Source organism: Brassica rapa, chromosome A05 (assembly GCF_000309985.2).
Source record: "Brassica rapa cultivar Chiifu-401-42 chromosome A05, CAAS_Brap_v3.01, whole genome shotgun sequence".
Classification (NCBI taxonomy): domain Eukaryota; kingdom Viridiplantae; phylum Streptophyta; class Magnoliopsida; order Brassicales; family Brassicaceae; genus Brassica; species Brassica rapa.
This window is the reverse complement of record NC_024799.2, coordinates 7,729,389-7,755,236: the sequence shown is the minus strand read 5'-3', so window position 1 is coordinate 7,755,236 and position 25,848 is coordinate 7,729,389. Positions and strand designations below refer to the sequence as shown.

Sequence of the window (25,848 nt, the reverse complement as noted above, 5' to 3'; positions counted from 1 at the left end):
CAATTATTTGTTCTAACCTATTATATTTTCTCTAGGTGTCACATGAAATCTAAAAACTCATTTTTTTACACGTACATATTCCAAACGTTTAGCAACATAATTTACATTAACATTATACGGTTATGTCAATATGTTACTAAATATGACTACATAGTTATGCCTATGCTTATAATTAACATAATCTTTTCATGTCTAAAATAGTAGATTGTAAGTCGACTAAACAGATGACATTCTTTTTTAACTTTTATATGAGTCGTACCATATTTTTTGAAACTCATATTTATGCAGTGTTTGATGTCAAACCATTTTCTATACCGTAAACCCTGATTCTTATACTAAAAATCATAGATTAATCTATTTTATGGTATTTTATAAATTAGATTTGACCAAGAATTGTGTTAGATCCATAACAACTTTTGTAAATCAATGAACCTATTTATGGTACATTATAAATCAAATATATAATGTATTTTGATCCCTAACAACTTTTACACAATTTCACCTACTTATGGTATCTGATATTCATTTTCAAACATCTTTGAATTGATAACTAGATACAATATCTTTAGGTATGATTTCGCATGAATTAAGTTATGATATTAATAACATACAATTAATTATAAACTTTCCCAATTTTAAAGAATCAATAAATATCAAAATATATCAGCCGATATTAAAGGCAAGAAAATAGACCCGAGAAGTTGTTTCATAATTAAATTTGAGCAATGTTCGGTATATCCGACGCTATTTGCTTTCTCAAAATTGGTAACAACTAGATTTTTTAAATCTATATACTAATAAAGTAGGACAGAAACTCTCCTCCTTGAGCCACCTCAGCAGAGAGTGTTTTAAAATTGGACACGTGTCCACCTTCTTTTTCCCGACATTTTAGACTTTTACGCACATGCTGGTTTGGACTTAAGTTTTTATTGGGCTATAATTAGTTTATTAACAACTTAATAACCCTGTCACTTTTTCTGTTTTATATAAGTATTAATATCAGGCCCAACCCAAACCTAATCGGAAACAAATCTGTGATACTCGGAGGTCGGAGGCTAACAACGCTCTGCGACATAACAACCGTACCGCTTCACCTCCACTTTGGGGCGCAAGAGTAAGGTTCTGTAGTTATTACATTCAATCGAGTAAACCCACTACATCCTCTTCAATGCATCTTTGCTATTTTCTGTACCTCTCTCAATGATTATTTATATACGGGCTGAGATCTCTTTCCAAATCCCTTCATACCTATGACCTCATAGATCCCAAAATTTCTCCCTCAAACCCTCTGGTAATGTCTAACTCCCAATTTGATACCCCTTTAGCTGAAGGCTGGTTGTTGTAGGGAGAGTGTTGTGACAAGACTGCTTCGTTTACGGGAGGGACGCAATGTTAAGAGAGTGGAGAGCTGGTAGTTTTGATACGGTTCTGGTTGATGGAAAGGTATTTCTACTTCCCTTCACAGTCTTAATTTCTTCTTATTATTGTTTCTCTGTTTTGTTGAATTAGGAGCTTCATAATATTAGGGACTATGATGATCATTTGCGTTTAGGTGTGATGAATTTGGGAAACCAGATCGTTTTACTCATTCATGAAGATGATGATTTGTTTTGTGTTTCAGATAGGAACTCTGGAGCCTTAAACGATCGTAACAGCTCATAGAAAGCAGCTTCACCAGACGCAAACTATCTATGAGTGAAGGTGCGATTTTGTGATCCGGCAGATCAAACGTTCTGATTTGAGTTCCATTTATAAGTTTTCTTTCATTTATATCTTGAAGTGCTTACGAATATGAGCCTAACATTCTTCCTCTCTTGAAGTTAGAGGTGGCCCATAAGTAAAAAATGGGAATTCATTCATCAATACATTTCAGATGAGTTTCGACAAGGTATTATTGGTCATACATATGAATTATATAATGTAAAATTTTACTTTTTCCTCATTAAAACATGGATTTATTTGGGAACCTATGGTATCACCCAGTAGTAAGCAAGTGAAATAAATTTGTTTTGTTCCTATTCTTTGGGATCTTATTAGATGAGAATCTCATCCTCTCATTAAACCTTTTTTTATCCACATGTCCCCAACTATATTCATCAAATGAAGCTTGCAAGGAGAGCATGTAACATTATCTCCTCCGTTTTCATTCAACGCAGTAGCATCTACATTTCGACCCTCTTGAGCAACGAAAAGGTACATACTCATATTTACATACCTGTCATACATCACAAGTCCACAACTCTTATATGGAGAATTAGCAAAATGTGTATCCAGTTTGCTTGGGGTGAGAACAAATCCTAGAGATATGCATCCACAAGACGAGGCAAAAAACGCTATGGATGCATTCTCTAAAGCCTCTTACTTTGGTTAAACGGTTAGAAATAGCTAAAGATGCAGCCAGAGGTCTTGTGAACCTTAGTACAAAACAAAGTGTTACAATCTATGTTCCTACCATTTTGAGGTATCTGATTTTGTTGGTTTATGATTGTTTTGTGTAGGATTCGAGTATCTTCACACCTGGTATGTTCAAGCAGTCACACAAGTAAAATATTACTTGATAAACACATGAGGGTTAATGTTTCAGATTTCGGTTTGTCTAAGCTGGCAGTTAACGGAACTTCACATGTCTTAGTGTTGTATGTGTCACAATTGGATATCTCTCGAGCCGAGTAAGCTAGACGCACAATGTTTATTTTTGACACTAACATAATGTTTTCTTTTTTAAGTTCTTGACACAAAAAAAGTTCCTACCATGTTTCACACATTTGGCAAACCCTCGAACGTAGATCATAATTTCCTGCCACAGTTTATTTGTCAATCCCTTCCAAATCTGCTGAGTATACGAGCGTCTTCTGAAGAGGTGTTCTCGAGTTTCCATATGACTTGAGCACAAGACGTAGTGAGCTACAATGTTGTTGTTTTCTTTTTAAAAACTTTGTTTCTGCCAAGAGACAACTAGCTAAACATCATAAATGGTTCCTAATGAAGCTATGCAACCTTATAAGCAAATTAAAATTTTGTCTTCTTCATTTGAAGCACATGCAGCTATAATAAGCCACCATGCACGTTTACGTAAACAACAAATAAAATATATTGTCCAACTACTTCCATTCATATTTAAATAAATCCACTTACTAAACCAATTTTTTTTTTCAAGATATTCACAATACAATCACACATTATTAAAAAATATAACTCAACTTCAAAGGGTAACCACATTCTAGGTGTTCAATTCAGATTCCGGTTCTGTCTCAGTTAGGTTTTTTCGGTTTTCTGGTATTTAAGTTTATAAAAAAATCTATCATACTAAAACAATATCTAATTCGGTCTGGTTCGGTTTATACACCATCGGTTATTGGTTTGTTTGGGTTTATACCAAAAAAACATAAATATATTTATCTTTAGTAATATTTTTTTGTGAATTTACTTTATATGAGTAGATATTGGTTTTAATAAAACATGAAGATATTTTGGGTTTTAGATAGAATATTTTTATTTTTTTATTTTACTATTTAAAATAATTATTAAACATATTAAGTTAATAATAATAATATTTTTATAGAATAAAAATAAGAAAATTAGTGATCTATAATATTATTAAATAAAAAATATTATATATTTTTCAACAAAAAGGTAAAAATTATGTTTTGTTTAATTTGATAAAAAGATTGGAAAAGATTAACTTAAAACAAAATATTAAATTACTAAAATCAACATTTTAATTATGAAGATCATATCTATAAAATAAATTATGTATATATTATTAATTATATTTATGTAACTTACATATAACTATACTACTATTAATTAGTCGGTTTATTCAGTTTGCTCAGTTATATACCATATCATATCTATATACCATGTTTTTTTTTAAAGTAACATTCTTTCGGTATATTCGGTATTACCAAACGTAAACCTCTTTTTCTATTTTGATTCGATTTGGTTTTAGTTGGTTTCATTGAATACCCCTACCATGTTCCCAGCATATACTCTCCCTTATCCACAACTAGCACCACCTCGAGGCGAGTATTAGTTACTAAATAAAAATAAATAAACTTTAACACTAGCAGCTCCAATAGTTAATTTACAATAAAAAAAATTATATTCAACAACAAAGTTCACAATAAAATTGTATAAATGATAAAAATCCCGCGCGAAGCGCGGGCAAACCACTAGTATCTAATATACTGCCGTGGAAAAAAGAAACTATTTTTATAGATAGTGTTCCATCGACACTACTTTTGCAAAATCGTACCCATAAAATATCTTTTATTGTTCAGTGGCCCAAAACAAATCTTCTATTATAAACCTTTACTTTTTTAAAAATAATTTTTTTTAAAAAAAAGATGACGTGTGCAAGTCAAAATTATTAAAAATAGACAAAAATATAATTTATTATGTATTATCAATAAAAAAAAAAAATTAATAGTAAATCATGTTCATAAATTAACAACTGTGTCAGTTTGCGGGTTAATGATGGATTTCAAGTATTTTTACGAGATTTTATCAGTTTTTAACTAATGAAGTTTTCAATAAAATTTAAATAGATTTCTACATGTCATTAGATTTAATTTACTGGTTCGATTGCAGATCCGGCTTAAATACAAAAACACCATATTTAAACTATTTGGTATAATATAAAGTCTTGCAAAACTAAAAAAACTTATATTTAATATATTTAGGAAAAAATTAAAACTAAAATATTTACATCTCACTATTTTAAGAAACATCATGATAGTAAAGTTTTAAATTATGTTCTATCTAATCAAAACAAATAAGGTTATATATTTTTTAATAGAAACTAGATTCTGACCCGCCCTTAAAAGGGCGGGTATATTTTTTGTTTGAATTTTCTTAAATATTTTTTTGTATTATTTTTTGTAATCATATTTATATTTAATATTAATTTAATTTAATATAATTTTTGGTAACCATATTAAATATGTCAAGTTACATAACTATACATTTGTGTCGTATATATTTTAGAATTATTTTTAAACTTTATTCGTAAAGTTTACAATATATTATATTTTTTAGTAGTTACCTAACATAATTAGTCAAGAATATTCGTGCTTAAAAAACCCGACTCGGAATCGATCCGAAAATCAAAGTTTCATACTTTATTAAACATGGCTTATATATTCGAACAGTTCTTAAAGTATTATACCCAAAAACCAATATGAAATCCAACCCGCACCGAAAACAGAACAATTTTCTAAAAAATCTTTGAAAAAATAATTTTAGTATATTCTGTTTAATATATATATATATGTATTTAATAGAATGGATATTACTTAATTTAAGCTTCTTATAAAACAGTTCTCGTTATATATTATTTAGCTTAATTGATTTTTATTTTATTGGTGTAAAATTTGATTTAATTTTGAAAATTATATATTATTAGATTATATTTTTTTATATTGATTTTTACTCATGGGCTGTTGGGTAACTGTATATCACGATAATAACAAATATTAATTATAACTATATATTATTAAGTTAACAAATACCATTGAAAGTGAGTTTATATTTATTTTAGGTTAGGCTTTATTAATGTAGCAATTGTACTCTCTTTTTTATAATGGATCCATTTAGGTCAAGCAAACAAATATACAATTGCCCAACAATCGATGTAAACATATTGTCTTTGATCATATGATGATCGTTCAAGATGATTGAAACAAAAAACAAATTAAAGCACGAAAGAACCTTCTTTTATGTTTGGGAGTTATGGGTCCCGACTCCCGAGAATATAGGAATTAACTAATGGAGGTGGTTACTATATTCGGTAGAAATATATAAGATTAACAGCAGTTAGTGTTTAAATAAAAAAGAGAATAATTAAAAAACTTTTAAATAGAAAGAATAATAGTTGGACACAACTTTTATCAACTGGTCATACTGCTTTTTTAATAGAATAGATTATCAACAAAAAATATATTCGCGCTTTGTGATCGCGGATCAAAAACCTAGTTTAATTATTATTTCTAAATCAAAATCTCACATAAGTTAAGGTCTTTAAATGGGGCCCATCTCTGAATTCAGAAGCCGGTTTCGTCCTTTTTCTTCTCTCTCTTTGCTTTTGCCAGAATAAAAGTTCGTCTTTTTTTTCTTTAGAAATGATTTCTACACAGTGGTTTTTGGGGTAAAATCACAATATAAAAAAAAACAGAGGGATGTGGTTGAGTGATTGCAGAAGCTACAGAGAGAGAGAGAGAGAGAGAGAGAGAGAGAGAGAGAGAGTCAAGAAAGTCTTCTCTTCACACCTTTCGTTTTCTCGAACCTCTTTAATGAAAGATGGTGGAGGAATCTTCAGTTTGACAACTCATTAACACCCCCCCTATCTTTAAACCTTGCAAGGAACCTCCTCCGTTTTGCTTTCGCTTCCTCATCATTCTCTCGTTTCGGTTTGATCCTCCTTTGATAAAGCTTGTATCTTTTCTTCTTCAAGCTTAAGAAAGGCAACTTCTTTCTTTTGTCTCCTGTGGAGATGGGTTTGTGTAAAAATGGAAACTTTACTATCTGGGTCTTTCCCATTTTGGTTTCTAGGCTAGATTAGTGATTTTGTTTTTTTTAAGAGTCTTTGGAGGTTTAAACTTTAAAGACATGGAGGAGATAGAAGGAGCCAACAGAGCAGCTGTAGAGAGTTCTCATAGAGTTCTTAACCTCTTATGTACACCACATCAACAAGATCAAGAGTACAACAACGTGAGTTTACTGTCTGAGACTAGAGAAGCTGTGTTTATGTTCAAGAGAGCGTCGAGTCTGTTAAGTACTACTAGTGTGGGTCATGCCAGGTTTAGAAGAGCTAAGGAACCTCAGACCCATTTGTCTCAAAGCATCTTCCTTGATCCTGTTCACCAAAGAACAGAACCTCCACCATCTCAGAAGGTGCTCCGGTCTGGTTTCCATGAGTTGAGCACTGATTCCCTCACTTTAGGGACCAGGTCCTTCAGTTTGAACTCAGATGTAAAAGCAAAAGCGCCTCTCCTTCAGCTTAACCAGTCAATCCATCAGAATATGTTTCCTGAACATCAACAGTTACATGAACGCTTGGAGGCTCACCGTCATCAGATGCAGCAACAACAACAGAAACGTCAAGGTGAGATTATGCTAAGGAAGTGCAACGGCGGGATAAGCTTGAGTTTTGACAACTCGAGCTGTACTCAAACCATGTCATCCACTAGATCCTTTGTTTCATCCCTTAGCATAGATGGCAGCGTTGCTAATGTAGAAGGAAACAACTCCTTCCATTTGGTAGGGGTTCAGAGTTCTCAGCACTCTAAGAGAAAATGCCTCATCAAATGCGGGAGCTCTAGCCGATGCCACTGCTCTAAGAAAAGGTCATTTGCATGTTTTGTTTTGTATTTCATTACAGAGAATGAAAGATTGTGCATTAAAACATTGTTGGAAATTGACAGGAAACATAGGGTTAGGAGATCGATAAGAGTGCCTGCTATAAGTAACAAGGTTGCAGATATCCCTCCTGATGATTATTCGTGGCGAAAGTATGGTCAGAAACCCATCAAGGGCTCTCCTTATCCCAGGTACACTCTCTCTTGATTGATGAACTCATACTAGACAACAAAAACATTTGATCAGCGAGGATAATAATAATGTGTGTGTGCAGGGGATATTACAAATGCAGTAGCATGAGAGGTTGTCCAGCGAGGAAGCACGTTGAGAGATGCTTGGAAGATCCGGCAATGCTTATTGTTACTTATGAAGCAGAGCATAGCCACCCCAAATTGCCATCTCAAGCCATGACAACTTAACTTTTATTGTATCTTGTGTGTGTGCCTTTGCTCCATTATTGTGTGATATATGAATCCGGAGCAGTGCCTTTGTTTTAGGGGTGTACTGCAATAGTTGTTGGGTTTAGGGGGTAAAAATGTAGGATTTGTCAACACTCGTTTCTCAAGTTTATTATTGCTCTTAATGATTCCATGTTTTATTAGTCTTCTCTGCTAGGGATGGGCACTTTACCCGAAATTCGAAGTGGCACCCGAACCCGATCCGGAAAACCCGAACCGAAATCCGAACCGAAGTAGCAAAATATCCGAACGGGTATTGATTTAGGAGAAATTGGATATCCGAACCCGAACGGGTAATATCCGAACCCGAATGGATATCCGAAGATAACCGAACATATGTATAATTAACCTTATATTTCTAGTTTACATCTTTTGTTTTATATAAAATATTTATATTGATACTACATATACTTTAAATTTATATGATACACATATAATTACATAAAAGATGATTTGATATTCACTTAAAATGCATGTCAAACTTTTTATTTCAGCAATTAACAAAAAGTTACATCCAAAATTTAAAAACAATAACCAAATTAATATCTTTTTAGTTTGAAAATGTTATGTTCAAATCCATTAACCATTTAATCTATTAAAAATAAAAAATAGTTAAGTGAAAATTATATATTTAAATACAAGAAATTTGAAAAATAAAAAATTTTATTTTTTTTTCTTCAAAATCTAAATATCCGAACCCGATCCGAAATAACCGAAACCGAACTAAAAATACCCGAACCCGACCCGAAGTATAGAAATACCCGAACGGGTTCTACACCTCTATACCGAAATATCCGAAAATCCGAAATACCCGATCCGAACCCGAACGGGTACCCGAACGCCCACCCCTATTCTCTGCTTCCATTTGAGGAAATATTATTAGTCTTGCAAAGTACAAAATAGCTCGATTCGTTAATGTTACGAATAGGGGTGGGCACTTTACCCGATATCCGAAGTGGCACCCGAACCCGATCCGAAAAATCCGAATCGAAATCCGAACCGAAGTAGCAAAATATCCGAACGGATATTGAATAAGGAGAGATTGGATACCCGAACCCGAACGGATAATACCCGAACCCGAATGGATATCCGAAGATAACCGAACATATGTATAATTAACCTTATATTTTTAGTTTACATCTCTTATTTTATATAAAATATTTATATTGATACTACACATACTTTAAGTTCATATGATATACATATAATTACGAAAAAATGATTTGCTACTCACTTACAATGCATGTCAAGTTTTTTATTTCAAAAATTAACAAAAAGTTACATCCAATTTTTTTAAAAAAAATAACTAAATTAATATCTTTTTAGTTTTAAAATTTTATGTCCAAATCTATTAACCATTCAATCTATTAAAAATAAAAAAATTAGTTAACTGAAAGTTATATTTTTAAATACAAGAAACTTGAGAAATAAAAATTTTAATTTTTATTTCAAAATCTAAATATCCGAACCCGATCCGAAATAACCGAATCCGAACTAAAAATACCCGAACCCGACCCGAAGTACAGAAATACCCGAACGGGTTCTACACCTCTATACCGAAATACCCGAAAATCCGAAATACCCGATCCGAACCCGAACGGGTACCCGAACGCCCACCCCTAGTTACGAAATTGCAGTTTGGCTTAATGATTCATAGAACCCATAATTGAACAAACCCTTTTGCAAATTAGATGGCAGTCATCGACATTTTGCAATTGTAAGAATATACTAGATTTTGACCAGCGCAACCGCGCGGATGTTTGTTTTTACTTTTTTTATACATAAATTATTATTTTTAAACATTAGTGATATTTTTTTAACATTAATCATATACTTAAATGTTTATATAAATATTTCAAATATAATAATTTTATAATTTACATGTTATAATTAATCATTTGGTTAAAATTTTATGTATTTTTACTTCTTATTATATATTTATCTTATTGTATATGCATTTAGTATTAAGCAAATTCTTATATTCATGAGAAAACATATTTAAAAATTATTTTGTATTTAATTTATGCTAAATTCTGACCCGTGTTTCAAAGCTGTTTTTCTTTTTACTAATATTTTTTATACTTATTCATTTTAGATAATATATTATTGTATATACAAAAGTCTAAGATATGTTAATTTTTAGACATGTATTATAAGGTTTGTTAATTTTAAGCCGTTCATCATATTATATTTTTAAAATAAATAATTTATATTTATGAAAATAAAATTTATAAATTTATCAATTGAATATACTTTTAGCATATTTATTTAAGTATAATAATTGTACTTTAACATGATCATGACTATAAAGTGGGTAAAATAGGATATAATTTATTTATTTTTCATTTTATAAACGATAACTTAAAATATATTAAATTATTGTTAAAATACTTTTACACAGATTTATTAGAATTTTTAAATATAATATATAAATATATATTATATTTAAAATGAAAATATATTATGATTAAAGTAGTTACAAAGATTTTATATTATAAGCTTTAAAGAAATACATGTTAATTTTATACATGTATTATATATTTTGCTTAATCCATCTTACCAACATATTAGATTTTATTTTTGAACATAAATATTTTATGCTTATGAAAATAAAATTTATAAAATTTATAAATTTAATTCAATTTTATTATACTTAGCTCAATATAATAATTTTCTTTTAATATGATTGATTATGATTATATAATATATAAAATATTACAGAATTTTTTATTTTTTATTTTATAAATGATTACTGAATTTATTAATGTATAATAATATTTCAAACTAATTTTGAAATTAATTAAAAATATTTAAATATAATTTCGAAAATGAAGATCTTATAAAAATCTTTTAAAACAGATTTGTTAGATTTTTAAAATAAATATATTTATATTTTAAATAAAAAAATATCAAAAGATATTATGATTAAAGTATTTTAAAGATTCTATGTATTATTATTCTTAATAAAATATATTTAATAAGATTTCTAAGTGATGGTCCAAATAAAAAAAAAATCGCACATGAAAGAAGTCATGACTTCTCTTTTAATATATAAGATTTGGGACCTTATACTAATTTTTTCTGGCCCATTTATGAATCCACCAACATCATTTTTTCCACTAGACACAAAATATAAATATCATCAACTATGATAGGATCAGCAAGCGTTTGGATACATGTTGGTGTTAGGATCTAGTTTTTCGGATTTCAGTTCTAATTGTATCATACCCTAGCTCTCATTCTAGTAAAATTTTAAGTGTTTGTCAGATTCGGATATAACACATCGGTTTCAGTTATAATTTGTATCATATCGTAAAACTCATAAAGTAACCATATATTGTTCGGGTTCAGGGTATATCAGATCAGTTCGGATAAACTCACAATAAAATTTAAAATTTAAAAGCCAAACATAAAAAATAAATACTTATTTATATATAATTGGGTATTTAAGGTATTTACTCAAACTTTAAATACTTATTTTTAGATATCATATCAAAGTAAATATGGAATTGAATATTTGAAGAACATATTTATGTTTCTAATATTTATATTGCATATTAATTTGGACGTTCAGATCGATTTTTTTTGGGGTTTTTTTTGTTTTTTTCGGGTTACCCGTTCGGATTCGGTTAATAACACTTCAAGTATATGTTTTGTATCACCTACAAGACCCATTCGAATATTTTTATTTTATTTTAAACTGGGTACGAATCATGTTTTTTTATTCGGATTCGGTTCGAATTTCAGGTTACGGATTTTATGCTCATTCCTAGCATCAGCATTAAGGTGTTCTTAATAAATCTCTAAGCGTGGAACACATTATCAGAAATCACCACCAAAGTCTGCTCGAAGGAACCTTCAACATAAGTTGTGTGGTGACCCCCCCCCCCACCCATTGGGATCGACGTCAGAATCCAAATCCTACTCAAATGAAAGAATTGATAGATCTGCTAGTAGTGCTAGCAGGAAAGCTGTGCGCAGTAGGCAAGTCAATACGACAAACCATCGGGAACCACAACCGAGAAAAACATAGGAGTATAAATATTTTACCAAAATCTCATTGATAGGAGACGTCATCAAGTTACGAGCAAAGAGTAAAATCAGATAGAAGAAATCAGCAAAAGGAAAGGGCAGGTGAGAAAAGAGAAATGATGATGGAGATCGAAAAGAAGTAAAAACTAAGAAATTAATACACATAAACCGGTAAGACAAAACAAAACAAAGTAAAAATAAAAGAAGGAGGCAAAGAGTTTATGAATCATAGATCGAAAATCAAGAGGCACATAATTTCTTCCAACAATAATATTTCGATCATCGCATTCACACTATGTCGCGAATTACTTCATAATAGATCACACAAATTTCTACTACTTCATCTCAAACAATATTTGTTCTAGAATTATGTGTCCAAAAAGTTATATGCATTTTGGTGACATGAATAGCTAAATTAATCTTTTAAAACCTTTCAACATATTTTATCATATACCGCAATGTTACATTTTAATTCCAAGAAAAAGAAAAATCATATACAGTGCCGGCTTCGGGGTGGTGTTGAAGGTGCAAATGCACTGGGCTCCCTTATTTTCATTATAATCTTTTACCTGTTTTAGAACCCTTATTTTTTGAATTTTACCTTTTTTAGGGTCCTGACTTTTTGAGTTTTACCTCTTTTAGGGCCTTGATTTTTAGAGTTCTTTAAAATCAAGGATCTAATTTTTAAAATCATGTATTTACACAGGTAAAATTTATTGTATGGCACATGGCCCACATACATTTTAAGCTGGGCCTGATCATATATCACAATTGCTGAATGTTATAGAAGATTAACTCATACAAATTAGCTTAAAACATTCAGCAAACAAATCCAGATATTCGTGTGGAGAGAAGTATAGGAGGAAAATACAAGAAGTTTCATACTAAAAACACTTGGTCGCTAATCAAAACAACTTAGAAATAGTGGGATAAGTATAAACTTCGTCGCTAATCAATGCAATAAGTTTCGTAAGTTCTCCTGTAATTTTATCAAAAAAAAAAAAAAAGTATAATAATTTTCTTATGCTATGCGTAAACACTCGTCTGTCTTGTGGTTAGCTGCGTTTAATGGGTAATCAGTCGAAGACCAAATAGAGAGTTGGATTCAACTCAACTAAAAAAATTCTTAACTATTTTTAAAATACTTTCACTATTTTGACCACTCGCAAGATAATACTTTCATAAGAAAGTTAAAAGTGCGCGAAATATTAAACTGAATGATAGTAGTCTACATAAGACCTTATCTGGTTTCTGGTTCGCAGTGGTCGTTTTTAGCTGGTTCAGATGTGGGTTCTTCATTGTTCGGGTTTGGTCTGGCAGTCTCTCAAGTGAGGCATCAGAGGTTTCTTGGCTCTTCTATCCAGCAGAAACATTTAATCTTCGGTTTTAGATGGTTTACAAGAACTCTTATTTAGCCATGTTCAGTGTGTAAGTTTCTTTGGAGTGCTTCAGTATTCGTGTCTCCCTTGAAGATCCATTTGGGCTCACCTATGTTACTATATGGACGGACTGATGTAAGTACCGGATCGTTGCTGCGGGAACTTTGAGGATCCTCCACCCTTATGTTTTGGCTCTTTGGATAGGAATCTTTTTCAGGTCCCCTACCCCTCTCTATGAAGTCTCTTGGACCTGTCTCTATCCTTTGTTTGGAGATCGATGTGCTCTGCGTTTTGGACTGCAATCATCAACGCTACTCCTTCGTTTATGTTTTGGATTTTGGCTTATGTATTAGAGTTTCTTGTAAATCGTTTTTAGTTGTCTAGTAGTTTTCTCTTATGGCTCTGGAAAGATTTCGATCTTTGCCGGCTTATGGCTCCGGAAGAAAAATGTTTCTTGCCGGCTTAGGTGTGTTTCGACTGTATTTCACCTGTGATAATATAATCTTTCAGATGACAAAAAAAAAAAAGATAGTAGTCTACATAAAGAACTATATTTATGTGTTAGCTAGGTATAAACAAAATTGGTTGTGTCGAAAACGCCGATTGGAGAAGATATGAACTATAGTGGTTCTATAGCCCATTAGCCATAGGTTGAACCAATCACTTCTCATGGCTCTAAACAGGCAGCTTTTCACTAAATTCTGGTCTCTTTGGCCAAAGCCAAAAGATTCCGAAAATATGGAGAGTCAACTATATACCACAATGGCACAATCTTGTTGCATTACTCCACAATAAAAGAATAGGATTATGGTCTCCTTCATCTTTCTTTTTAAATGATTTTCTAAAATCTCGTTGAAATCGTCCACTCGGAGTCATTATCTAAAGCATGCGTAGTACTGATTCAAGATATGAGACGAAAAAAATAAAATATACATGTATATATATATATATGAGATCGTGTCATTTTATTCGTACGAGTGACATTACAAATTTGGGAAAGAATGGTGCAACTGCAAATTTTAGTTGAATCCTTTTTTTCTGGGTGAGGGGTGGGGGGGGGGGGGGGGGGGGGGTGGTATTGTTCAAATTCTTAGCCAATACATGATGAAACTTGTTTGTTTCTTAGAAAGATCGTAATTAATAGGAATATTATTGTCAAAATAGTATATATAGGCACATATCTTCCTCATTATTCATTTATTTTTCTGAAATATAAAATATTTGAAACTTTATTTTACATTAATTATATGTAAATATTATCCATAATTTCTGTTACTAGGTGAAATCTTGTGGAAATAATCTCTAGCAAAAATTTATTTTTGAGGTTTTGGCGTTTGCACTATGAATAAGGGTCTGACTGGTTCAAACGCAGCGGTTGCGGTTGCGGGAGTTTGTGGATGTGGGCGGTTGCGATTTTTAACGGTTTTAAGAGATTTGTACGACTGGTACTGCGGTTAAAAATTGGTGCATTTGCGGGTGACTTATGACTGGTTAACTACCAAATGCGGTAACAGTCAAATAATAAATTAACAATATTTACATTTAATATAATTATAAAAATATCAAAAATCATAAAATTATAATAAATATAAAATTTATATTTAGAAAGTTATAATTTTAATTTTTTAAAATTTATTGAAATTGTTTTATTATAAAATTTTATAATATTAATTAAAATATAATAGATATATTTTAATATTTTCATAATATCAATTTTAAATTTTTTATTAAATATTTTTACTTTTGTATATATATTGTTTTTAAAAAAAGAAAAAAAATTTAACCTCCCGCAACCGCCCGCAACCGCAAACGCTAGCTGGAGCCAGCTTTTGAATTTATGAGATTCGGAGCGGTTTGAAGCGGTTTGAAGCGGTTTGAAGCGGTTTAGAGTGATTTAGAGCGATTTGAGTGATTGTTACAACCCGCCGACAACCGCTACCAACCGCAAAAGCTGCGTTTGCGGGTGCTAGCGGGAAAACCAGTCGCCTCCTAAATGACGTGTTTGAATGGCCAAAGGGGTGGTGGCAACTAACAAGTATCCCATATAATTAAAACTATAGATAAGGTAAAGTTTATTTCTTTCAAGATTATTAGCATATATGTAGATGATACCAAAAATGTTATTACTTTATTTTAAGAGTATTGGCGTATGTAGATGATAACCCCTTCATAAAAAAAGTATGTAGATGATAACCCAAAAATAACTCATTTATATCCTACTATATAAAAGAGACTATTTTGGAGGCTTCCAAAGTGTGCCACATAGGCAAAAAAATTCCTGACCAACCAATATGCCATGTCATCCCAGACTGGGCTTCAACCCAAAAATTAAAAAAAAAGTCACGTACTGGCCCAGCCTCTTACGTATTATGTCCAAAGTAAATATCATCTCCCCCGTAACTCTAAGCGAAACACAATCAGCCTCCCATCTATCGATGTCTCGATGCCGACATCGATTCCCTTCCCCATCGCCTCCCGCATAACGCCTCCATTCAAGATGGAACCTCAATCGTCAAGTTGCACGGGTACGCCGACTTAGTGCCGTCTCACGTATCGGGTTCGGCGCGGGGACGGGTACGGCACGGGTACAGACGGAGAGGACTCAAATGGGGACGGTTTGGTTAGTCAACCGAGACATCTCAGAAACGTTTCTAAGCCATGTTCATGATTTTTTTTGCTTGAAATATGACTAAGAAATGTTTAGATTTATCTTTTACATGTTAAAAAAAAATTAAAATGAGATGATGGAACCATAGAAATCAATAGTAAGAAAAGTTGATAAAAAAAATCAAGTAAGAAAATTTTTGGCGGCTATAGATTAAGTTTCAGATCGTGTAGAGTAGGGGTGGGCATTTTACCCGAAATCCGAAGTGGCACCCGAACCCGATCCGAAAAACCCGAACCGAAATCCGAACCGAAGTAGCAAAATATCCGAACGGGTATTGAATTAGGAGAGATTGGATATCCGAACCCGAACGGGTAATATCCGAACCCGAATAGATATCCGAAAATAACCGAACATATGATAATTAACCTTATATTTATAGTTTACATCTTTCATTTTATATAAAATATTTATATTGATACTACACATACTTTAAATTCATATGATATACATACAATTACGTAGAAGATGATTTGTTTTTCGCTTAAAATGCATGTCAAACTTTTTATTTCAGCAATTAACAAAAAGTTACATCCAAAATTTAAAAACAATAACCAAATTAATGTCTTTTTAGTTTGAAAATGTTATGTCCAAATCTATTAACCATGCAATCTATTAAAAATAAAAAATAGTTAAGTGAAAAGTTATATATTTAAATACAAGAAATTTGAGAAATGAAAATTTTCATTTTTTTTTCTTCAAAATCTAAATATCCGAACCCGATCCGAAATAACCGAAACCGAACTTAAAATACCCGAACCCGACCCGAAGTACAGAAATACCCGAACGGGTTCTACACCTCTATACCGAAATACCCGAAAATCCGAAACACCCGATCCGAACCCGAACGGGTACCCGAACGCCCACCCCTAGTGTAGAGAAGATGAAGGGTAAATGTCAATGACCATTTTGACCTTCATTTATACGAACAAAAAAAGTCGAACCCAAAAATTATAGTCTACAACTGTTAACCAAGTGACCTAACGTGTTTTTTGAAATTTTCTCAAAAATAATATTTAACCATCTGAATTTGTTTATACTAATACTATAGATTTTCTATTACTTTTATGTTTAGCTTAGGACAATTGACACACATATATATATATATATATGTTTGATTGTTTATTTTCGTATTGGTCATATAACTATTATTAGTTTATTCTATTGTTTTCTAACTATTTTAAAAACTGTTTAAATCTTATGTGGGATGTTTCAATTATTTGATGTATAGGTATTTTATATATATATATATATATATATATATATATATATATATGCCGTATCCGTATCTATGAATTTTAAGTTTGACGTTTTCCGTCCTTGTTCCCCTCCCGGTTTCCGGTCCCCGTCCTGGTCCCTGGGCTGCTTAGTCGTCTGCCATAAATCCTCTAATCAAGATGACTATTGACCCTCCACATCTCTCCTCCGGCTCGATGATATCTATCTCTTTGTGTTCTCTTCTTCTCAGACTATTTATACATCCTTCCACATCACTCTTTCCTCAGATCGAAAAAATCCATACCTTCATCATGGGCAAACAAACCGCAATCCTCACCGGCAAAGCTTCTTCCCCTCTCCTCTTCCGACATGTTTCACCAGGGCTAGGAGATTCCACCATGCAGTTTAGGCTTCTTCATCACTGGGAAGCTCGCAAGAATGTGAAAGGAGGACCTGACATCCTTCTTGGGATTGAGATGCTTATGATCGATGAAGAGGTATATTAGCGTTGCTTTGAAAAAAAAAATATTTACTTTATTTGTTTTAGCGGAGAAGAGTAAGAATTAGATGATTTCTTATCAAGTTCAAACTTATACAACATCCCGAACTTATTAACCATCTGTTTGTTTTATAAATTCAAAACCCGTATAGCTTATTAATACATTGTTTCTAACCGTTTGACTGTGTGTTGTAGATGTTGTTAGCCACCTTAAGCTGGTTGATGGCCAGCCTCTCCATGAGCGCCCGGTTTTGACTTACTTTAGTTTAAAAGAGAAACAGATGACGCGCTTCCACCGTCTTCACATTCTAAAAGAAACAAAACTTCTCAGAAACAAGAAATTCCCAATTTTAATTTACTGGTACTTTAATTAAACATCTAATCCGCGCGAAGCGCGGACACCGGCTCTAGTATTGATAGTCATCAAAGGATTAGGGGCAGATCTTTCGTTAGCAGTTCTGGTATATCCATATACTGAAAACATATTAACTTTAACACTACAAGAAAACGTAGCAGTAACAACGGTGTTTTACGACGAAATTATTTCCTCGTAAATTTACATCAGCTTTACAACGCAATTACGACAAGACATTATTTCGTCGTAAACTCCATGGTAATTTACGACGAAAGGATTTCGTCGTAAAGTCAATGTAAGTTTACGACGAAAGTACGTGGAATTCGAAATAGTTGTAAACGTTACATCGACATTACAACGAATCATGTTACCATTATATAAAGGTGAAAACGTGTATTCAATGTGCTTTAACTTACCTAAATTCGTTGTAAACTCGTTGTAAATTTTCCATGTAAAATCCATGTAAAACTTACCATATTTCTCTATATATATGTCATTTCCCACAACTCTCTTCCTCACAACACACAACTCTCTTCCTCTCGAACCTGATGGCGTTTAGACTCTGCTCCTCATTCAGCCACCAATTACTATTTCGAAGATGACGATAAGGAACATGAGCCATTCGTCTGTCTGCCAATTCAGTGGAGCGACAAGGAGAAAGTGGAGGGAAGTGCAGTTGGTTTATACTTGAGTGGAACCTCCGACCATCGTCAAAGGTTCCTCTCAAGTACAAACCAGCTGCACTTCCGTCCACTTTCTCCTTGTCGTTCCACTGAATTGGCAGACAGACGAACGACACAGGTTCCTTATCGTCGTCTTAGAAATAGTAAATGGTGGGTTAACAATGCAATTACGACGAAACCGACGAAACCAAATTTCGTCGTAAACGCCATGTAATATTACGACGCAAGTACGTCGAAAAGAAAACTTTACATCGACATTACAACGAATCATGTTACCGTTGTATTTAGGTGAAAAACTTATCGAAGTTCGTTGTAAAGTCGTTGTAAAAAAACCATGTAAAATCCGTGTAAAAGTTTCCTTGTAAAATCGTTGTTATATTTCAACTACCCAACTCGAAAATTTCTCTATATATATGGCATTTCCCACAAATCTCTTCCTCACAACACACAACTCTCTTCCTCACAAGACCCAAACGGAAAAAAAAATTTTTAAAAAAAATAGAAGAAAAAATGGTCGGTGGCGGTAGTATTTACGAGTTACGAAGTTGGATGTATTTGCACAAAGATTCCAACGGGAGAGTGACGAATGCATTTCTGAACGGGCTAGAGACATTCATGCACCAGGCGGGCTGTACACCGATCACGCAGGAAAGCGGTAAGATGTTCTGCCCCTGTTCAAAATGCAAGAATTCGAAATTTGCACGTAGTGAAACTGTATGGAATCATTTAGTAAACAGAGGATTTACACCACAGTACTACATTTGGTATCAACATGGAGAGGGTTATGGGGGAAATGAAGCTAGTAGTAGTAATGCTAATTTTGAGGATGCTCATCATAATGAAGAACCAAATCATGTGCATAATGAATATAATTATCATCAAGAGGAGCAGATGGTAGATCATGATAGGGTTCAAGATATGATTAGTGATGCATTTTTAGAAACAACTACAACAATAGCTGATGGAACTGGAAATGTAGAAGAACCTAATTTGGATGCAAAAAGGTTTTATGAAATGCTAGATGCTGCAAATCAACCAATCTACACTGGTTGTAGAGAAGGTCTCTCTAAATTGTCTCTAGCAGCTAGGATGATGGATATTAAAACGGATCATAATTTACCTGAGAATTGCATGGATGCATGGGCGGAGTTGTTTAAAGAGTATTTGCCAGAAGACAACGTGTCTGCTGAATCTTATTATGAGATTCAGAAATTGGTTTATAGTCTTGGGTTACCCTCGGAGATGATTGATGTTTGCATCGACAACTGCATGATCTACTGGAAGGAAGATGACAAGTTAGAAGAGTGTCGATTCTGTAAAAAACCACGATTCAAACCGCAAGGCCGTGGGAGGAATAGGGTACCGTACCAAAGGATGTGGTACCTACCAATTACAAACAGATTGAAAAGATTATATCAATCTGAGAGGACTGCTGCGTCGATGAGGTGGCATGCCGAACATGTCCAGAGAGATGGTGAGGTTGCACATCCATCAGACGCAAGAGCGTGGAAACATTTCAACAAGGTACACGGAGCTTTTGCTACAAATATTCGGAATGTCTATCTTGGGTTATGCACCGATGGATTTAGTCCATTTGGAATGTCTGGTAGACAATATTCTTTGTGGCCAGTCATTCTTACGCCGTATAATTTACCGCCGGATATGTGCATGGAACAAGAATTTCTATTTTTGGCCATATTAATCCCAAGGCCGAAGCATTCAAAACAGTCTCTTGATGTTTTTCATCAACCTTTGATAGAAGAGCTAAAGCAATTGTCGTCAGAAGGGGTGAGGACGTACGATTGTTCCTTGAAAAACAATTTTACGATGCGAGCAGTTCTAATGTGGACGATAAGTGATTTCCCTGCTTATGGGATGTTGTCTGGCTGGACAATACATGGAAGATTATCTTGTCCGTATTGTCTTGGATCCACAGATGCTTTTCAACTGAAGAATGGTAGGAAGAGTTGTTGGTTTGATTGTCATCGTCGCTTTCTTCTACTTGCCCATCCGTACAGAAGAAATAAGACATTGTTTCGACACAAAAAAATTGTCAGAGACAGTCCTCCTCCATATCTCAACGGCCAGCAGATCGAAGCGGACATTGATTATTACGGAGCTCAGGAAACAGTTAAGGTTGGAGGAAATTGACATGTTCCTGGAAATATGCCTGATGGGTATGGTGTATCTCACAATTGGCATAAGAAGAGTATATTTTGGGAGCTACCCTATTGGAAGGATCTTCTCTTACGCCACAATCTGGATGTCATGCATATCGAGAAGAACTTTTTTGAGAACATCATGAATACATTTCTTAACGTCCCTGAGAAGACAAAAGATAACAAAAAGTCAAGGATGGACTTACCTAATATTTGCTCAAGAAGTGAGTTACATATCAAGAGCAATGGAAACGTTTCTGTTCCCATCTTCCGGTTGTCATCAGCAGCCAAAACAACCTTGTTTGACTGGGTTGCATCGGAAGTTAAGTTTCCTGATGGTTATGTTTCAAATATGTCAAGATGTATTGAACGAGGTCAAAAGTTCTCCGGAATGAAAAGTCATGATTGTCATGTGTTTATGCAACGACTGCTTCCATTTGCTTTTGCCGAGCTCCTTCCAGCAAATGTCCACGAAGCACTTGCAGGTAATTATAAATTTATATATATACATATGTTATGAAATGTTATTAATTTGATTCCTTTTAAAATATACAGCCATCGGAGCATTTTTCAGAGATCTTAGCACACGTACGTTCAAAGAAGAAGTCATCGAACAACTTCATCAGAACATTCCGATCATATTGTGCAACCTGGAGAAGATATTTCCTCCTTCATTTTTTGACGTCATGGAGCATCTAGTTGTCTACCTACCGTATGAAGCATTGCTTCGTGGACCTGTTCACAACGGATGGATGTATCCGTATGAGCGACAGATAAAACATTTGAAGGGGAAAGCAAGAAATCTTGCAAAGGTAGAAGGTTCAATAGTTGCGGGGAGTTTGACAGCCGAAACATTTAACTTCACATCATACTACTTTGCTCCAACTGTTCGTACGAGAAAAAGAGTTCCTAGGAGATATGATGATGGTGGAGTACCGACATCATATCCAATTGATGGTGTTCCTGACATTTTCTGCGAAATTGGACGGTTTGGTGGTAAAACGAAAGAAGTATGGTGGTCATGTGAAGAAGATAAACATAGTGCCCACACTTATATTCTGCTCAACTGCGAGGATGCAATGACCCGTTACTTTGAAAGGTAAATATTTTTATGAATGTTAATTATATGAATTGAAGTTAATTATGTATGATTTGATTATTTGTTCAATTTGCAGGATGTTTGTATCTCAAGTTGAAGAAGCAATACGAAGAATATCTGCAACTGATGTGGATACACGTAAAGATAAGCACTTTGTCAAGTGGTTAAAATCACAGGTAATATATCTCATACTATTATATTAATTAAGTTAGTGTTTAAGAATATATATATGCTTTTTGCAGGTTGATTACGACGATCCTTATTATCCCGTATGGTTTCACGAATTGGTTCAAGGTCCAGTTGCAAAGGTCACCACATCACCTATGTATTTCACACGAGGATTTACCTTTCACACATACGAGTATGGGAGACATCGGGTAACGAGTAACTACGGAATATGTGTGAAAGGTGAAACAGACTTTTACGGGATATTGCAGGAGATTATTGAAGTGGAATTTCCGGGGTTATTGAAGCTAAAATGCGTCCTCTTCAAATGTGAATGGTTCGATCCTGTTGTGAACCGAGGGATTCGGTATAAAAAATTTGGTGTTGTGGATGTCAATTTTGGGAGAATATACAACAAATTTGAGCCTTTCATTTTAGCTTCACAAGCCGAGCAAGTTAGCTTCCTTCCTTATCCTCGGCTTCGAACTTCCGGGATAAACTGGGTAACTGCTATCAAAATTACACCTCGTGAACGCATTGTCGTTGGAGAAGAACCGCCCTTGCAAGAAGAAGACGCTATCACTGAAGTTGAGGTACCAGAACAACCAACTGATGAAATCCTTTTGATCGACCCGCAAAACTTTCAATATGAAGATATTCCCGAAGATGCGACAGATGAAACACGTGAAGACGAGTTCGAGAGAAGTGACGATGATGATTGTAATGATAGTGATGAGAACGGAAACGATTTAGAGTGATGTAATAGTGATGAGAACGAAAACGATGTAGAGTGATGTAATATATGTATCAAATGTTGGATTTCTCTATTGTAACATTTTCTAAAAGAAAGAGTAAGAAGTAGTATGAAATAAGATATGATGTTAGATGATATGTGACTTTGGGGTTTAGGGATTTCATTCTCGGTGTTTAGGGTTAAGCGTCGTAAAATCGATGTAAAAATAACACAGAAGACGTAATTTCGTCGTAAATGGAAAAACGCGGGCCTGGTAATTTCATCGTAAATCGAAAAACACGGGCCTGGTAATTTCGTCGTAAATGGAAAAACGCGGGCCTGGTAAATTCGTCGTAAATGGAAAAACGCGGGCCTGGTAAATTCGTCGTAAATTTACGTCGCTTTTACGACGAATCCTAATCTATATAAGGAGACGCCGAGAGCGAGGCTGCCTCGCTCATTCCTCCCAAATTCCTTTGCTCTCTCTAAGGTAAACTCTCTCTTCTCTCTCTCTTTTTTTTTTTAAATTAGTTTAGGTGATTAGTTAGGTAACGGAATTAGTTTAGGTGATTAGTTAGGTAACGGAATTAGTTTAGGTGATTAGTTAGGTAACGGAATAATATTTTAATTATGTCGTAATTGATTAAATTTATTTTAATTATTTTTAGATGGCTCCTAGAAGAAAATCAGCAGCACCTAGTTATAGAGATTTGTTTGGCGATGATGGTTCCGGTACATCTTCTTCCGGTCCATCGTCTTCCGGTCCATCATCCTCCACCGCAGTTCCAGACTCTCAGCCTTCTCAGAGAGTTGCTTGGAGTCCTCCTCCACCGCAGATGCCTCCACCGCAGATGCCTCCACCTCCTCCTCCAGCGGCTGCACCTCAGCCTATCCCAGAAGGTGCAGTTCATCCGGATCTGTGTGTGCCTTCATATGCCCCATTCGCGAGATATATGGTGGAGGATTTGCTTGCCCGGCCTGGACGGGAGGGTTTGGATGTTCTAGACCCCGATAAACCCCCATGAACATATTGGTAAGTTATAAATTTTTATTACATTAAAATTTAAATTATTTTTATTTTCTAACGGTTAAATTGTTTTCCTTTCAGGTTTGGGGCTAACAACCGTGTTGGCCGGAGCGTTTCGAAAACGATTAAGGGTTACTACGACGGGGCATATCCGAACTGGAGCAAGACTCCAAATTACGTTAAGATCACTTGGTTTAAAATGTTTACGGTAAGATTTTTAAATTTAATTAAATTTTCATTTTTAAATATGTATATATTTTTTAAATATTATTATTAATTATTAATTGTAATTTCTTCAAAATTTTTAATTTTGTTTCAGCAAAAGTGGCATTGGTCTTTGGGAATCACCGAGATGGTGAAGGCGAAATTCGTTGCAAAAGCAAAGGTCCGCCTCTGCAACACAGTCTCTGATTGGAAGGACAATTGGGAGCTCGACGGGTATGAGGGAAAGCCCACTGAGCTCACGAAGGATGTGTGGGATGGCCTCATCGCCTATTGGAAGCACCCCTCTTCGATCAAAAAGGCCAATTCGTGCTCGGCTTCTCGAAAAACGAAGGATAAAGATGGTAATTTGCCCATGCTTCACATAACCGGCCAAAAACCACATGCAGGCATCCGTCTAGAAGTTGTAAGTTTTGTTTTAAATATTTATTTTAAAATATTCAATTAATATAATTTTTAATAATTTTTTTTTTGTAGTTGGAGAAGACGGGAGTCTTACCATCTCTGTCTGACCTATTCAAGATGACTCACGCCACATCCGACGGAGTTTTTGTGGATCCTGCATCTGAGAAACTCGCTCAAGCAGTGGCTACTCGGATTGAAGAACGGGAGACGCAACTAACTCAGGAGTCTCCCGATGGATTACCCATCACATTGTCCACCGAAGAAGCCGACAGAATCTTCGAAGATGTAGTACAACTAAAAATTTTTGTTTACATTATTTTTAATAACTATATTAATATATGTTTTAATTTTATAGCTGGCTCCTAGAAAGAAGGGACGAATAGTCAGTATAGGCTCTGTTAACGAAGTTGCAAGGGCAACTTCGTCATACACTTCGAGACGGGATGAAGAGACTTCTCAGATGAAAGCTCGAATGGATAGCCAGCAGGTTCGTTTAGACTCTCTTGAGGATTTGCTAGACGTGATGGCCGTGGGAAATCCGCTTATGCAGCGAATGTTGAGTGACAGACGAGCCGCTCTTGGGTTGCCAGTACGAGATCCCCCAAGAGTCCGATCTAACCCGTCAACAGCCGAGCAACCCTGCCGACTACTTCGATGATATGTAGTTTTTTTAATATTTCGGTTTGTATTATGAATTTAAATATTATGACTTTTAAATGCTTTTTTAATATATGTTTTTTTATTTTCATATTTTGTTTTAAAATTAAAATAATTTAAAATTCCGAATTTTAAATAAATTCAAATATATATTATAAAATTAAATATATTTGAGGTTAAAAAAATATTCAAAATCTATATTATAAAACGAAACGTCGATGTAAACTCGACGTAAATATTTACGACTGATTACCGTCGAAACATTTACGTGGAGTTTACATCGAAATATTTACGAGGGTTTTACATCGAAATGTTTACGTGTTTGTTATAACGCAAGTATTTACGTCTGCTTTACATCGAATCCATTACGTTGAGTTTACCACGAATTATTACGTCTCGTTTACGACGAAACTATGCCCTGCGTTTTACGAGGAATATATTTCGTCGTAAAGTTAACAAGTCATTTACGACGAAACTTCGGTTACGACGGACGTTTTACGACGAAACGTGTTTCGAGGTTAATTCGTCGTAACACCCCGTTTACGACGAAGGTACAACGTATATTGCCCTCGTAAAAAATATGTTTCTTGTAGTGTAATTTGTATCACCATTCAATAGGTTATTACTAAATCCGTCGCGTAAAAGTTCATTGTTACTATTATACTGTATGTCTGATAATGGTTATACAAGTAATCTTAGACTATCTAAATATAAACTTGCAAACTTTAGACTTCAG

General features: G+C 34.0%; 3 protein-coding genes and 1 long non-coding RNA gene across 8 annotated transcripts; 3 read left to right on the top strand and 1 right to left on the bottom strand.

The window, feature by feature from the left end:
• Positions 1-973: 973 nt before the first annotated feature.
• Positions 974-7,960, top strand: LOC103867943 (probable WRKY transcription factor 21). Of its 3 annotated transcripts, none has more exons than XM_033291270.1 (8): positions 974-1,114; positions 1,346-1,443; positions 1,622-1,701; positions 1,821-1,888; positions 2,107-2,505; positions 6,754-7,343; positions 7,422-7,547; positions 7,631-7,885. In XM_033291270.1, exons 5-8 carry the CDS (start codon positions 2,482-2,484, stop codon positions 7,773-7,775), a joined length of 885 nt encoding a protein of 294 aa, XP_033147161.1. In that variant the 5' UTR covers positions 974-1,114; positions 1,346-1,443; positions 1,622-1,701; positions 1,821-1,888; positions 2,107-2,481; the 3' UTR covers positions 7,776-7,885. The 3 variants fall into 3 exon arrangements, with proteins under 3 accessions (XP_033147161.1, XP_033147162.1, XP_009144287.1); XM_033291271.1 differs by having other exon boundaries at positions 994-1,145; XM_009146039.3 differs by lacking the exons at positions 974-1,114; positions 1,346-1,443; positions 1,622-1,701; positions 1,821-1,888; positions 2,107-2,505 and having other exon boundaries at positions 6,607-7,343; positions 7,631-7,960.
• On the bottom strand, positions 2,931-24,331 carry LOC117133976. The gene is made up of 3 exons (XR_004458063.1): positions 24,250-24,331; positions 12,992-12,996; positions 2,931-2,941 (listed from the first exon to the last, which is right to left on the bottom strand). It is a non-coding gene; the product is annotated as an uncharacterized LOC117133976 (long non-coding RNA).
• Positions 16,776-17,866, top strand: LOC103867942. The gene is made up of 2 exons (XM_009146038.3): positions 16,776-17,605; positions 17,803-17,866. Exons 1-2 carry the CDS (start codon positions 17,288-17,290, stop codon positions 17,860-17,862), a joined length of 378 nt encoding a protein of 125 aa, XP_009144286.1. The 5' UTR covers positions 16,776-17,287; the 3' UTR covers positions 17,863-17,866.
• LOC117133975 lies at positions 18,482-24,240 on the top strand. 3 transcript variants are annotated; one of them, XM_033291269.1, is made up of 3 exons: positions 18,482-21,289; positions 21,360-21,903; positions 21,980-24,240. In XM_033291269.1, exons 1-3 carry the CDS (start codon positions 20,812-20,814, stop codon positions 22,104-22,106), a joined length of 1,149 nt encoding a protein of 382 aa, XP_033147160.1. In that variant the 5' UTR covers positions 18,482-20,811; the 3' UTR covers positions 22,107-24,240. The 3 variants fall into 3 exon arrangements, 1 of the variants encoding a protein (XP_033147160.1); XR_004458062.1 differs by having other exon boundaries at positions 18,484-21,289; positions 21,360-24,179; XR_004458061.1 differs by having other exon boundaries at positions 18,484-21,903; positions 21,980-22,036.
• Positions 24,332-25,848: the final 1,517 nt, after the last annotated feature.

Bases quoted from the DNA above. Each gene is read 5' to 3' on its own strand.
- LOC117133975 (XM_033291269.1), top strand. From the start codon at position 20,812: ATGCCTGATGGGTATGGTGTATCTCACAATTGGCATAAGAAGAGTATA. The intron at 21,290-21,359 runs GTAATTATAAAT...TAAAATATACAG, and splicing joins TGTCCACGAAGCACTTGCAG to CCATCGGAGCATTTTTCAGA. The intron at 21,904-21,979 runs GTAAATATTTTT...TTCAATTTGCAG, and splicing joins ATGACCCGTTACTTTGAAAG to GATGTTTGTATCTCAAGTTG.
- LOC103867943 (XM_009146039.3), top strand. From the start codon at position 6,607: ATGGAGGAGATAGAAGGAGCCAACAGAGCAGCTGTAGAGAGTTCTCAT. The intron at 7,344-7,421 runs GTCATTTGCATG...GGAAATTGACAG, and splicing joins TGCCACTGCTCTAAGAAAAG to GAAACATAGGGTTAGGAGAT. The intron at 7,548-7,630 runs GTACACTCTCTC...GTGTGTGTGCAG, and splicing joins AAGGGCTCTCCTTATCCCAG to GGGATATTACAAATGCAGTA.
- LOC103867942 (XM_009146038.3), top strand. From the start codon at position 17,288: ATGACTATTGACCCTCCACATCTCTCCTCCGGCTCGATGATATCTATC. The intron at 17,606-17,802 runs GTATATTAGCGT...TGTGTGTTGTAG, and splicing joins TGCTTATGATCGATGAAGAG to ATGTTGTTAGCCACCTTAAG.